This window comes from Denticeps clupeoides, chromosome 9, assembly GCF_900700375.1.
Source record: "Denticeps clupeoides chromosome 9, fDenClu1.1, whole genome shotgun sequence".
Lineage (NCBI taxonomy): Eukaryota > Metazoa > Chordata > Actinopteri > Clupeiformes > Denticipitidae > Denticeps > Denticeps clupeoides.
Window position 1 is genome coordinate 1448055 of NC_041715.1, and position 15090 is coordinate 1463144.

General features: G+C 44.5%; 1 protein-coding gene and 1 long non-coding RNA gene across 6 annotated transcripts; one reads left to right on the forward strand and one right to left on the reverse strand.

Moving 5' to 3' along the window:
- Positions 1-1626: 1626 nt before the first annotated feature.
- On the reverse strand, positions 1627-2323 carry LOC114797468 (uncharacterized). The gene is made up of 3 exons (XR_003750864.1): positions 2107-2323; positions 1808-1903; positions 1627-1684 (listed from the first exon to the last, which is right to left on the reverse strand). It is a non-coding gene; the product is annotated as an uncharacterized LOC114797468 (long non-coding RNA).
- Positions 2324-5882: 3559 nt separating this feature from the next.
- Positions 5883-14474, forward strand: LOC114797434 (HLA class II histocompatibility antigen, DR beta 3 chain-like). Of its 5 annotated transcripts, none has more exons than XM_028992398.1 (6): positions 5883-5987; positions 11821-12081; positions 12306-12578; positions 12705-12974; positions 13059-13412; positions 13707-14474. In XM_028992398.1, exons 1-6 carry the CDS (start codon positions 5939-5941, stop codon positions 13766-13768), a joined length of 1269 nt encoding a protein of 422 aa, XP_028848231.1. In that variant the 5' UTR covers positions 5883-5938; the 3' UTR covers positions 13769-14474. The 5 variants fall into 5 exon arrangements, with proteins under 5 accessions (XP_028848231.1, XP_028848230.1, XP_028848229.1 ...); XM_028992397.1 differs by lacking the exon at positions 5883-5987 and adding an exon at positions 7555-7871 and having other exon boundaries at positions 11816-12081; XM_028992396.1 differs by lacking the exon at positions 5883-5987 and adding an exon at positions 7558-7876.
- The last annotated feature ends 616 nt before the right edge of the window (positions 14475-15090 follow it).

Genomic DNA, 15090 nt, shown 5'->3' on the forward strand with positions numbered 1-15090 from the left:
TGGACTGGACTGGATCCTTCTGGGAACATCTGCTACTTTGGAAATGACGCCTCTCAGGGTCAAACAGTGAGAATTTACAATACGATATTCTACCATATTCAAGCCTAGTTATTTAGATAAAAACACGATTTTAAAATACAAACCCGGCCACTAGATATGAACATGCCAGAATATTTCTTCTGAGCAAGACACTTAACCCTGAGTGTCTCCAGGGGGGGACTGTCCCTGTCACTACTGATTGTAAGGAGCTCTGGATAAGGGCGTGAAAAAAACAAGAGAAACAACCATCAGATTCTGGGACTCGTTTCTGTGATGTTTAAAACCCAGAAACTGATGCAGCATCATCTTCAGCTCTGATGTTCTACTGATACACGAACCTTCACTGGTAAGATCCTCAGAGGAGAGAGTTTACAGCCAGTATTAAAGTACGGAAAGACTCTCTCAGTGAAAGTGTGTGTGTGTGTGAGTGTGTAGATGTGTGTTATTAACAGCATCAGAGAACGACAACTTTCCTCCGTCCCAGTCCAGCGTCACTCTGATCTTCTGCAGCTTCCTGTTAACACTGAGGAGAGTCTCTGGATTCGGTGTAGAACGTGCATAATATACACCAGCATAATAAAACATATACCAGATTCCACTCCTGCTGTAAACTTCTCCCTTCCTCCCTGCAGATTCTGTCATGACACCCAGTGCCCAGTATGTATTTTCTCCGACATCAACATCCCAGCAGTGAGTCCCTGAGTTGAAGCCCTCAGATCCCAGAACAGCTGCATTCAGATCAAATCTCTCCGGATTATCAGGAAGCTTCTGTTTCTCATCACTGAATGTCACACTGGTCAGATCTTCAGACAGGACGAGATGTGGGTGAGCAGTGATGGGATTCAGAGTCACAGGAGCTGAAGAGAGAAAAACACACACATGAGGTTTGGTAGAGAAGATGCAGGTCTGATATTTTATATTCAGAAGTTAGGATTGATATGACTGAATAAACACAAATATTGTTCTTTATTAATACATGTTTCTGTTTATGATAACTCACTATAGTAAACAATCTCCAGCATCTTTCTCAGAATGTAAACTTTGCTGCAGTTTCTATGTTATCATCACAAATTAATTATTCTAATTATTATTACAAGTACGTGTGTGTGAGAGACTCACTGTGAATAATCTTCTTCATCTTCTCCCAGACTGTGAACTTCAGGTTCTCCAGGTGTTTCTCCACATGGATCAGGGCTCCTGAAAGCCTCTCTGGATGCTCCAGTCTGCACTGGGTTCTGGAATAACATTCAGGAGTCAGAGCTGCTGTGGGTTTGGGTTCAGAACCACAGAGATGATAGAGAAGCCTGTCAGTTACCTTGTAATGGTGGTTCTGTAGTTCTGAGAAACAGGAATATGCCAGTTATTATTAATAAAATCTATAAAAATCCTGGTAGAGCAAGAACAGTCTTGGTACCTGCAGGAATGAGACGTCTTCAGCTCCCATCTCCTCTTCTACAGCTCTGATTGTGTCTGAAAGAGATGATATCTCTCTACTCATCTTCTCCATCTTCTCCTTCATCATCTGACTCTTCTGCTCCTCTTCCTCCCTCAGTGCTGCTATCCTGGCTGCTTCTTCATCGTGTAGAAACTGGTGAAGCTTCTGAAACTCCTCCTTAATCCTCCTCTCTGTGTGTTGGGTCTGGATCTGTGTGTGATTAACGTTGATATTGTTAATATTCTGTTTACAGTCTTTGTTCTTATTGCTAAATTGTAGCTGTACAGTATTATTGATATTCAGTGTTTGTAATGTTGTATTTTATTATTTTACTTGAATCTTCTCTGCTGTTTGATTCCAGGTAAGTTTAACATCTTTAAAGATCTTCAGCGTCTTCTGTAGGGGCTTCAGTTTCATCTTCAGATTCTCCTGAAAAAAAACAGGAAGATTCATCATGTAACAGACCTGAAACCTTCAGCTCAGTATTGGGTTTGTTTTAAAAGTGTGTTGCTAGAAAATATTATTATATTTTTTAAATAATATAAAAATTTAATCATATATTTAAACAGGTTGATGAAGACAAAAGTTTGACTGATCATACCGACCATAACTGTATAATTTTTTGATGATACCTTAAATTCCACTGCTGCTTCATCTACAGGCTGGAATCTGTGGTTTCTGTGTTTGGCTGAATCCCAAAATACTGTATGTGAAGTCTGTTTCCGAAATTACAGCCACTTTAACCAGTCTCACAATGAGACTTCCCAGGACGCGACATTTCTGTGTCTGTAGCTTTAAATGCAAATGAGGAGGAGAGAGGCGGGACAAGGAGGAGAGCAGCCTATAGATGTTGAGGGCATTAGAGGAAATGTGTCACCATTTTTCCAGAAAAAAATCAACACATCAAATCTTACATGATGAAACTAAAAATTAGTGCTAATTTTCACAAATAATCATCAAACAACTGCAATTCTTTACACGATTTCAAGGCATGACGATCAGTGTAGTGACTTTTTAGGGGAGGGGTGGGAAAGGGGGTGGGTAACCTTCCTCCTTATGACGTCAAAAGGAGAGAAATTCCAGATACGACCATCTGATCTGCCGCTTTCCGCACGGTGAAGCAGATGACCGAAGCAATTTACACCTATCACCATTTCTAGCTCCTGCAGGACAGGCTAGAGGAACTTGTATTAATGTTAAATAATCTCACAAAGTCAAATTGTCATAATTTACATTTACAGCATTTATCAGACGCCCTTATCAAGAACTTACAATCAGTAGTTACAGGGACAGTCCTGCCCTGGAGCTATTTAGTGTTAATTGTTTTGCTCAGGGACACAATGGTGGGATTAGAACCTGGGTGTGTTACCCGCTAAACTACTACCACTCTCTTGGAATGAAGCAGAACACGTTGTAATTATAGTCATAAGCTAGCACCCAGCTAGCACCTGTGTTCACAGAGATATTCAACCTCTCTCTATCTCAGTCGGTGGTCCCCACATGTTTCAAGGAGTCCATCATTGTTCCGGTCCCAAAGAAACCCCATCCTGCCTCCCTCAACGACTACCGCCCTGTAGCCCTCACCTCAGTAGTGATGAAGTGTTTTGAACGGCTGGTCAGAGACTTCATCATTTCTTCACTACCGGACACACTCGACCCACTACAGTTTGCCTACCGTCCTAACCGATCCACAGAAGATGCCATCTCACATCTCCTCCACACAGCACTCACCCACCTGGACACTCGGAAGGGAAATGATGTTAAAATGCTCTTCATCGACTACAGTTCAGCATTTAACACGATAATCCCTTCCACACTCACCACCAAGCTGGAGCACCTGGGACTCTGATCATCTCTCTGTCAGTGGATCTCCAACCTCCTAACTGGGAGACCACAGGCAGTAAGGATGGGTGGACATGTCTCAGCCACCATCACTCTCAGCACTGGAGCCCCCCAGGGCTGTGTTCTGAGCCCCCTGCTGTACTCTCTGTACACCCATGACTGTACAGCCACTACTAGCTCCACCACTATCATCAAGTTTGCTGATGACACCATCGTGGTGGACCTGATCTCTGACAACGACGAGACGGTCTATCAAGTTATTAATTTTCATACATCTATCAAGCGGTTTACGTGAGTCGGATATAAACAGTCAATAATAACACTGGGTTACAAAATTTTTTTTGTGAGTTGTCTAATATATTTCTGCTGATTTAACATATTTCTGGCCCACAGAACACGATTTTATAATAGTGCAATTTTCTGTTCAAAACTTGGGGCTTAAATTTCCTTTTCCTTGAAGTTCTGGAATGTCCAGCGGCAGGGATGTCTCTAGTCAGATTCCAACAGTAGTCCGCCATCATTACTGCATCCCACTGACCTTGGTACCTGTTCTCCATCTCCTTCATCTCCTGATGGAAACGCTCGCCCTGTTCATCACTCAGAGATCCAATATTTTCCGGAAACCGATCCATATGTGAGTATAAGTAATGCATTTTGATGCATCTGAGGTTCCTGAAAGCAGTCAACATATTCGTGACAAGTTCCGTGTAGTTAGGGGCCTTATTGTTGCCCAGAAAGTTTTTCACAACCATAACAAAAGCCTTCCACGCTTCCAGCTCCACTTCGTTCATTGACTTTTCAAACTGAGGATCTGTGATGAGCTGACTGATTTGAGGACCGTCAAAGATGCCAGCCTTTAACTTCTCAATGGTCAATCATGGAAAAGCCTGGCACAAGTAAATGAAGCAGCCACCAGCTTTGTCCAATGCTTTGGTGAACTGCTTAATCAAACCAAGTTTGATGTTCAGTGGTGGGAAGAATATCTTATCTCTGTCCACCAGAGGGTTGTTGATGACGTTCTCTGCTCTGCAAGGCACCAATTCCTTCCGTTCAGGCCAGTCCTTCTGTATGTAATGATGAGTTCTGTCCCTACTGTCCCACATGCAAAGGAAGCAGGGGTACTTGGTAAACCTCGACTGCTGTAATATGCAGCAACAAAATTTTAATTATAGGCCTATAAATGAGAAACACACACGCACACAATGTAGTTTATGTGATGCTTTGCATGGCATCAGTTTATCTAATTTCGACAATAGATCAAAATTTGACCTGGTAGCGCAAAACCAATGTGATTTTTGGATTTAGCGCATTAAAATTATCCTAAATCAGCTATAAAAAGTTAGACCTTTTTTTCACTGTTGACCAGTGTAATAGATCGTCTACATGTGTTACATGAAATCTGTACCTTTCAGTACCGGGAAGTTGTTCTAATTATGCCACAAAGTTTCATTATATAGTTTGTCATGTCCATTGTGGAAATGCATATTAAATAGATGTGCTGTGATTTTAGTCAGAATATGTATTGTACACCGAATTATGTGTGTTATGTGCAAAAATCTGTCTTGGCTATTGAGGAACATTCAGTTAAGAATTTAATTGCTGCTTGTACAACACAAAACCATAAAACTTGAAGAGTTTGGTAATTGTTCTAGTTTGAAGGACAAGATTTCCACCTACTGGTGTGTTTTATGTGTTTTAAGTCCACAACAGTCAGTTAAAACAGTGCAAAGAATTATTTATTGTCAGGTGTCAGGATATTTATATGTTTTTAAAATGTGTGAAATGAATAAATCTGCATGAACAGATTACATATTTGCCACAAAGATAAATGCAGATTTCAGCAATTTACACAAAATCAACAAAAGCATTTTCTCTCCTGAACAGATTAGATTTATATAGAACATGTATTCTACACAGAATAGACTAGTAGTGTGTGTGTGTGTGTGTGTGTGTGTGTGTGTGTGCATGTGTTTGTTGGATCTTTTTCAGGACTCTGGAATGTCCCCCTGTCTGGTAGGCCATGATTTAGAATCTCCAGCATGTGAATAAAAGTAATTATTACACACACATACACGCACACACACACACACACACACTCTGGTAAGGTGGAAATTGAACTTGCATGTGAATGAGGGCAGGAGATGAGGGTGTTTTATTAAATCCTTCAATAATTTCTCTCCATGTGCTTCATGTTCAAAGTTCACCCCAACACCACTGGTGACAGATGTTGGGGTGCTTATTACAGCGCGTGGTGCACTTTGACTGGTGTGAAATTTCAGTGGTGTTACCGGAAGGGGGCGGGGCCAATAGCCTTGTGACCCGGGGGCTCCGCTCACATTCACAAACACTCACTACAACAAGATTGTGGAGACTGTAGCTGCGGAAAGTGAATATTAATCTTTATTCATATTTTCACTGTGTAGTTTCATAGGAACTAAGAATAGACTTTAGTACCCCACATTCCAACAGATCCGCCAGTCCTACGCCCAGCATATCCCATATTCCACATACCGAATATGAGACGTATTTAGCCCATGTCGTCCCCTGACGGAGAACTTGTGAGGAACTCCACCCCCAGCATGAGAGGCGGCTGCAGCCTGTGCTCATCTGACCTGAACAGTAATGGACTGGATTGTGTTTTTAATATTCATACATCTGTCTAGAAGTTCAGGTATGTAACAGTAATAAATATCATAGATTGTGCTGCATGACAATGAACTGAAATCTGTGCTGCTCAGTATCAGGAACAGTTTAGTCTTTCATGACAACCTAGATATTTATGAAGCTGTTATGCTGCGAAATTAAAGAGTAACTAAATATTACCAGCTTGATATATTAGGAGAACATATTAAAACTTTTTCTGCAGAACATCACAGTCTGGAGTTCCAGTCCACAGTACAGCAGGATCTGGACAGAAACAAAAGTTTCCATCAGAGGACTGTGTCCAGGCATTGTCCCTTCTTCTGCAGCCTGCTGAAGCAAACTGAATATCAGCTTCTGATAGTGATCCTTTCTTGTGAGAAGTTGACCACAGTTGGTGGTTTTCTGTTTGTTCACCTCCTTTCTGAAGATCACCCACAAGTTCTCAGTACCATTACTTATTCATGGCAGCATTTTGGGGCAGAATTGGGAGTGAAAGATGATAAGCGACCACGACAGTTCAAAACGCAAAGTGGTAGTATCTCAGACAGTTTCTTCTCCACATCGAGAGGAGCCACTTGAGGTGGTTCGGGCATCTGGTCAGGATGCCTGCAGGACGCCTCCCTTGGAAGATGTTTTGGGCAGGAGGCCCCTGGGTTGACCCAGGACACGCTGGAGAAATTATATCTCCAGTCTGGCCTGGGACTGCCTTGGGGTCCTGCCAGATAAGCTGGTGGAGGTGGCTGGGGAGACGGATCTCTGGGATTCCCTACTTGGGATGCTGCCACTGCGACCCACACCCGGATAAGGGGACGAAGACGAGGACGTAGGTTGATGTACTCCACTCCTGTAGATGGTGCTGTACAGCTTGGTACTTTGTATTGGTGGTAGTAGGGTAGTAGAACCAGAGGACCCAGGTTTAAATCCCACTTACAACCATCGTGTCCCTGAACAAGACACTTAACCCTGAGTGTCTCCACGGGGAGACTGTCCCTGTAAATACTGATTGTAAGTCGCTCTGGATAAGGACGCCTGGTAAATGCTATAAATGTAAATGTCTGCACTGGAGCCCCCCAGGGCTGTGTTCTGAGCCCCCTGCTGTACTCCCTGTACACATACGACTGTGCAGCCACTACAAACTCCACCACCATCATCAAGTTTGCTGACGACATCGTCGTGGTGGACCTGATCTCTGACAACGACGAGACGGTCTACCTGGAGGAGGTTGGAAATCTGGCGAACTGGTGGAGGAACAATCTCCACCTTGTCAGCAAGACAAAGGAGTTAATAGTGTACTTTAGTACCAAGCAGGAGGGGACCTACCAGACCCCTGTCATCAACAGGAGCCCAGTGGAGAGAGTGGACAGCTTCCGTTACCTCGGTGTTAACATCACGCAGGACCTGTCATGGACACCATGGTGAAAAAGGCCCGTCAGCGTCGCTTCTTCCCGCAGGTTATACGAGCTTCAACAACCACAACACTACATAGAAATCTAATACACTCCAGCACTTTCACTTTCAAACAACTTTTGGAATCAATCCCACTTCTGGACTCCTCACATAAAAAAAGCAAGCCTTGATGCGCGCTTCGCAGAATAGATCCACCGTGACTCCTGCTATTTATAGTCCACATGTGGCCCAGACACTATAAGCAGCCCTGAGCGTGGACTATAAATATGAGCAGGAGTCGTGGCGGGTTCTACTCCAGAAGACTGTGGGCGTCGCTGAAGACTGGTGGATTTTATTCAGACTCTAAAGGACGTTTTTAAAACAGCATTTTCCCGACAAGAAGAAGCAGTGAAACCCGGAGAAGAGCGGCCTGCTTAACCCGCTGCTGGAGACGGGACCCGCGGAATATGACGCCTGGTGACCGCCTGCTCGCCTTATTTCTGTTCCTGAGCTCCGGTTCCTGCTATGGAGGTGACCGCGACAGCTTTGAATGGCGGTGTTGGGGACAGCAGGGCCACTGTTCTCCTTTTTTGGTACTTGGTTGCAAGACGCGGTAGTTTAGTTCTTTATTCGCAGCTGCTTATTCGAATTGACCGTTCCACCTTAAATGGCGCAATACAGGTATTACACCTGTATAGTTTAGCCAGACAAATAGTAAGGAAATCTGTTTCGGTGTCAGGATTGGCCACAGCTGATGTTGCCAGGTGTGGCCAATCAGGACCTCTTTTAAAAGCCAGGGATTTCCGCCCCTTCGGGAGCGGCAACATTTTCGTGGACTCTGGTGTGAACTTGAGTTTCTGTTGCGAACCAGTTTTGTGCTTTGAGTTCTGGCAACCGGCACACGCCTGCGGGCAAGTTTATGTTCTCCGCTTAAGTTCAACTGTTTTCGGCCACCGAGCTGCGTTTATTTGTGTTTATTTATTATTATTAATAAATCCTTGTTTCCCGAATGTCCTGCCTCTTCAGTTTCCTCCCCAGTCAGCTTGCCGTCGTGACAGAATGTGGCCGCTCCCCACAAAAGCACAGAGGAAAGAGGCAGAGAAGAAGTGCCGCGAATTACGCAGACCGGCATGGTAAAAGTGGCCACCGGCAGGAGAGATGGCCGTGGAGGGAGGAACTGCGGTGTGACGCGCCACCCTTTTGGTGGAGCGGTTTCTTCCTGGCGAGCCATGGCGCCACGTGATGAGGTCACCCCCGGGAGAATCCGCAAAACCCGGAAGCAGCAACAACGGTGTTCCTCCAGCCCAAATGGCCAGAGTACTGCCCATGGGTCGCGCCCTGGGTCCAGGATGCCAGCAGGGTGGACGACCCTTGGGACCACCGGTGGGAGGACACGGACGACGAAAGCGGCGATGACGTGGATTGGTGGGCGGTCGGGGCAGGGATGGCTCTGCCCATCGCGTGTGTTCGAGATTGTCGTGAAGTCCGTGAAAACCCACGTGACTTCCGGGGGTGCGACAACCGCAAGGAGGAAGACGGCGATGCGGGGGTAAGCTGGTGGAACAAGGCGATGGGAGGTCACCAGCCAGCAACTGCGCTGCCTGGACTGCCTCACGGGGGAATACGCCTGCTCCGGTCGCCCCGACCCGCCTTCCCTCTGCCCGGATGTTCCCCAGCTGAGACATCCCCATTGTCCCGGGACCATTCAGTGTAGTAGCAAGTACATGCCAGACATTTATGACATCCCGGGGGGGATGAGGGGCTGCATGGTCCCAGAAGGCACCAGACTGGGGTGCCTGGAACGGTCGCCGAAGGTTCCAGGACCGCCTCCCTGCGTGGTGCAGGGAATGAGGCTAGACACGTCATAGGGGACGTGTGGCGTGTGTCCAGGTTGGAGGGTCCGGGGCCGCCATGCGGGACCATGCCGGGGAGCCAGCCCGAGGGTCTGGGGCCACTACGACGGGGAGCCAGCCCGAGGGACCGGGGCGCCACGCCTGGGAGCCAGCCCGAGGGACCAGGGCCGCCACACCGGACCACGCTGGGGAGCCAGCCCGAGGGACCCCCACACCGGGGACCGGCAACATTTTTGTGGACTCTGGTGTGAACCAGTTTTGTGTTTTGAGTTCTGGCAACCGCCACACGCCTGCGGGCAAGTTTATATTCTCCCCTGAAATTGAACTGTTTTCGGTCAACGAGACGCGTTTTTTGCATTTACTTATTATTTTTAATAAATCCTTGTTTCCCGAATGTCCCGCCTCTACGCTTCCCTCTGTAAAAAGTGTGGTGGGAAGAGAACAGAGTGTAGAAAACTCTTTCTCTACCCACACAAAAACACTGTATTCAAACCACTCCAACTTGATGTTACCTGGCAGAAAGAGGCTTGGCACAATAGAGGTTAAAAAATGAACAGTTCCTACACTGGTAAATTATTATTACAGTTACATGTGAATATAGTATGTAAAAAGGTACCAAGGTTACAGAGAAAACAAAAATAAGAAGAAAGAGTAAAGAGAGAGGGGGGGGGGGAAGAAAAAGCCATGAGAAAAAATGAGAGAAGAGAAAAGACTCGGAAGTCAGAAGGCTTCCGATGGAAAAAACCCTGAGCAAGAAAGCCCAGTCCCTTTCCCACATGTGAACAGATCTTTATACCCCTGGCCTACAGGAAGTTGTCACAGACCAATCAGAACCTGCCCCCGGTGCCTCCGATCTGGGGAAGACAAAGAGAGTGGGCGGTCCCGACGGCCGACACCTCACATGTTTGGCTCGGCGGATGTTGGAATGCAGTTTGACAAAGGGATGCAAAAACGGAGGTGTTGAATCTCTATGCACAACAAAGGCACAGGAGTGTCATGTCTCCAAGACGTCCCATCTTACACCTTCCCTGTCAGCTCGCCATCGTGACATTCGGAAATTAATATAAAGTTGTAATGATCTACCACTCAACATTCTGAACTATTAGAAATAGTATCAACTCTTACCTGTCTGGCCCAACACCGTTTTCACGGTAAAATTCACTTGGGAACTTTTTTTATCAATAATTGCGATGGTCACCACTTTTTATTAATACTGGACTGCCTCCAGCGATCTTCAGCATCACGGCAAAAAAAGGTCGCTCTCTTTTTTTGCAGAACCAACTTGACGTAACACGCTAGCGTGGCGCGGACGAGGCTAAAATTAAAAAGAGGAAAGTTCTGGAAACAGACGCAGGTGAATGTGCAGTAACTGCAGACTTTTTCACTAAACCGAGCTCGTAACGTAATTAATCTGGTAAGACAAGATGATGAACTGCCTGCAAACCACAGTTCAAATTAAAGATCAAGTCAGTGAATTGTGTGGCATATAGCAGAAGATTATAGGATTTAAATAATAGAAGCAAGTCTTGCCAGACGTAAGATAGTTATCGTATTTGTGCCCTAATTTTACCCTCTGTACGACAAATAATCCCATAAATCACATAATGTTGTGAGTCTTGTCCATTTTGAATGTAGAGCATTCATGAGCCAGTAGACGGCGCCAACGGTCCCAACCTCCTCCTCAGGCCTCCTTCTCCCCCACGACCCCGTATATCTACTCCCCGGTGTGCCGCTTCCCCCTCAGAGCTCACATGTCCCAAACAGACCAAATTCACAATATTTACAGCACCCGTCATGGCGCATATCACCCGCAAGGCATGCTGGTTCCAACTCACGGCCGGCCTCCGCCGCCACTATATGATGATTTTACCCCTTCATTAACACGTCAGGGTACAGATCTAACTTTTTGTCTGTGTCACGTTCCTAAGTCTAGGGGTCTCAGAAACGCAACAAGGGTGTGGAGAGGAGGAGGTCCACTGCTACACATGCAATACACAACCAAACAAACGATACAAACAGTAAAAAACACAGCCAGAAACACAGAACATGTGAGAGCATACGTCCAGGGACGTAACAGTCTGGCTGTTCTTGACATTGTTCTTGATCTCACTTGACATGTTAATGTGCAGTCGAATCACGTGGCTTTACAGCCAATTAATACTCAATGTAACACGTAGGGGTCAAATTCGGCATCATTTAATACAGATTTATAATAATGGCCCGGCGATATGACCCCCTGATAACACATAAACTACAAATCCCATAATGCCGCGCTTCAGTCACCCTGCCGAACACGTGAAGATGCACAAAGTAAACAATGATGCGTGGTTGACTCTTCCAGCCAGACAGGTTCAAGCTCCTGTGGTTCTTTTTATTACTTTATTTTACTTTACGTATAAACCAGTAACGTTTAGTACGTGTAATGTGGTGGAACTGAGGTGATGTTACTGAACACAAATAAACTGAACTAAGCGCTGGGTTCAGGTCACTTTTATCCTACAGAACCAACACAGGATTGGAGGATTGTTGACTGTGCTGTAATATTCACATATTTATGAAGCAAGAAAACAAGGTCAGATTGATATTCATTACTCAACATAATATTGGTTTATTTTTCTTCAGAACATCACAGTCTGGAGTTCCAGTCCACAGTACAGCAGGATCTGGACAGAAACAAACGGTTCCATCAGACGACTGTGTTTGACGGTGAAACCGTCTTTTATTGTGATGATAACGGGCTGAGAGACGAACCCAGACAGGACTGGGTCCATCAAACATTCAATACTGAAGATCTGAAGGAAAGACGGGACTTCTGTAGTCATCAGTACCAGGAACAAGTAACACGGTTTGAGGAAATAATGAAAATAGTCAATATAACAACAGGTTAGACGATTTAAATCTGTTTCTGTACAATAATTCACACAGGAAACTAAATAGTTTATAACAGGCCATAATATAATATATAATGTTGAAACTGAGAATTTGTTCTTTTGCATAATTGTGAAATGTCCAGCACCATTTAGTGTTGCATTTAATCTGAAACCAAGTAAAATGTGAACTTCATTATAGATAAAACATCAAATATTAAATATTATAAATAATTGCAGGTTTGGTCCAGAGACACCGCGGCTGCACTGGCAACAGGTCAGAGGTCACAAGTTTTGACAAATGGGGTCTAAATGGTGACGACTTTCTGACCTTCAACACCACGACCCAAACATGGGAACCTGATTCTGAACTGGCTGCTCCAGTAGCTTCAAACTGGAACCAGAACAGTGACAGGAATCTTGTAGATGGTGAATTCAGCCAGAACTGGTGCAGAAAAATCCTTCATGTGTTTGTAGAGAAGAAAGCAGCAGGGAGGAAACATCCAGAAACAGGTAAGAATCTATTACAATACAGAGCAGAAGAAAAGCAGGACAAATTAAATGAAATATTGGACAAGACGTTTGTTCTGTTATTATTGATATAAAAACACAATGAAATAAGTTTTTCTGTCTTTGTAGGATTTGAAGTCCATATTTTGTCCAAGTCTGTCCCTGGAACTCCTTCTAGATCTTTAAGTTGCTGCGTATCAGGTCCAGACTTATCAGGGGTCCAGGTCCAGTTTACAAAAGCTGGTGTGGTGCTGGACACTGGACTACAACTAACTGGACCACGTCCCAATATGGACGGTACAGTTCAGATGAGGCTGACCGCTGAAATACCAGCCAGCAGCACAGAGGAATATCGGTGTCACGTCAAGAGGGACGACGTTCATATATCTGTCCCGTGGGGTCAGGAAACTGCTCTTTATTCATGTAAAAGGTATAAAGAGAAGAGCGATGTGGGCGAAGTCTAATCCTCATCTCTTCTTACAGATGGATTTAACAAAGACGACATCTCCTACATGAAGTGGATCGTTCTGCTGCTTGTTGTTGCTGCTACTTTCTTCATTTTACTTTTCGTCTTTTATAAGAAAAGACCGATTCAAATAAGTAGAGGCGTCCAGACCCCGCAGTATCCCCAGCTCTTGCGAGACCTCGAGATCTCGAGACCTCGAGTCCCACCGAGTCTCATGGGCTTCACTGGTGCCGCGCCTTGGCCTCGGCGTCGACGCGTCCTGGATGATGCACAGCCTGTTCCGGAAGACCTGCATCTGCTGCAGGAACGCCAGCGGATGGAAGAGCTCGCCAAACGAATCAGGGAGCGTGAGGGAGCACCGCCGCTCCAGGGTGATTTTTTATTTCTTCCTGTAGCAGTTTGATACGGTAAATGTGTGAATATTCAGTCATGAATGCAGCATTATTTTAAAGTGGCCAAAGAAATGTGTGTAAAACCTGTGTGTCCAGCGCACACACACTTCTCTGTGCACTTTGAATTAATGGACGCTAGGTGGCGCTTTTTCTACTGTTTTTGCTTTTACATTCGATTAAGGGCATAACACTGAAACAGCGCCACCTAGGGTGGGAATAACACCTACAAACTTGCCGACATTTTACTCCGGGTTGTTCCAACTTTTCCTTCAGATCAGCAGCTCAAGAGTGTTGAGGAGGACAAACTAAATCTGCTCCACTTCAAGACAATCTGAAGTCACCAGGAGAGACTGATTGGCAGGAAGTGACTGTTTAACTCGTTCTACTGGGGGACCTGAGATGTTCTCTGCTGCTACATCACTGTCTGGTACGAGAACTGCGCTGCAGCGGATAGTGAAGACAGCAGAGCGCATCATCAGGGTTCCACTTCCACCATCTCTGTTCTGTTAAACTGAATGCTCAAGGCGTGGACACTCTCGCGGGGGGGGCGTGTAGGCTACAGGATGGGAGGAAAAAAATTGCAAATTTCTGATCTTTGTTTGGATTCATCAGGTCTGTTTTCCCTGCTAAAATAGACCAAAACAGTCATTAATTCATAAAAAATTTAAGTGACTTAATATACTTGTTTGTTGAACTGTCATATGAAATCAGTGTCAAATTTTCATTTGTGACGTGATGGTCAATTGTCAGATCTCTTGGTCGTGTGATGTATGTTGCTGAACTGTTTTCAAATGTTATAAATATAAAAACAGCACATTTAGAAATTTAACTGCAGTATGTTAATTTCGTTTATTTGTGTTAGGAAATGATTCGTTATTTATTTTAGGAAACGGCGCTCATTTGTTCGATTTCTCCTCAAAAGTTTAAGGTCTTTGCACCCTGACTGAGTCCGAAACTGTCGTATTCGTTTTTTTCATATTTGCTACGGATATGAAAAATGCAAAAAAAATTGAGACATCCAAATAAATTTTTATGACAGACTGAAGGTGTGTCCGTCTGTGTGTGTGTGTGTATGTGTGTGTGTATGTATATATATATATATTAGAGGTGGACATAGATTAATTTTCTTAATCTAGATTAATCTCACTGTAATCTTGGAATTAATCTAGGTTAATCTAGAGTAATATATTAATCTGGATTAATCTACATTAATCTAGATTAAAATGGCTCATTTGAATTCTGCCGAAGGCATTCAGAATATGTGTGCTACCCAAATAATGACTAAAAGTAAGTCTTTGAGAACGGGTTTCTCAAGCCAGGTGGCGCATTAGACCAGGGGCTCATCTCCTGTTTCCAAAATGCATCACAAACTGCTTGAGAAAGCTGTTCTACTATGATAATTGGTGATGAAAATAAATTATGTTCAATAAGATGTACTTGTGTTTACCAACTGTTTATTCAGTTAAATAGCTGCATCCATGTTACCACGTCAAGTTTGATGTGGTAATTTCACAGTTCGAAGACTCGTTCTCGCCCCCTACAGTGCAATTCGGCTAGGTATACATCCGCGCTAAAATATCAAGGTGAAAGTCATCATAGTGTAGCGGTTCTTCTTCTGCGTTGTGTAACTTTTTGATTTCGTTTCTTGAACCACAAA

Coding starts and splice junctions, on each gene's coding strand:
- LOC114797434 (XM_028992397.1), top strand. CDS start 7,813: ATGACGCCTGGTGACCGCCTGCTCGCCTTATTTCTGTTCCTGAGCTCC. Junction 12,579..12,704: donor GAGGAAACATCCAGAAACAG/GTAAGAATCTAT, acceptor CTGTCTTTGTAG/GATTTGAAGTCCATATTTTG. Junction 13,413..13,706: donor GGGAGCACCGCCGCTCCAGG/GTGATTTTTTAT, acceptor CTTTTCCTTCAG/ATCAGCAGCTCAAGAGTGTT.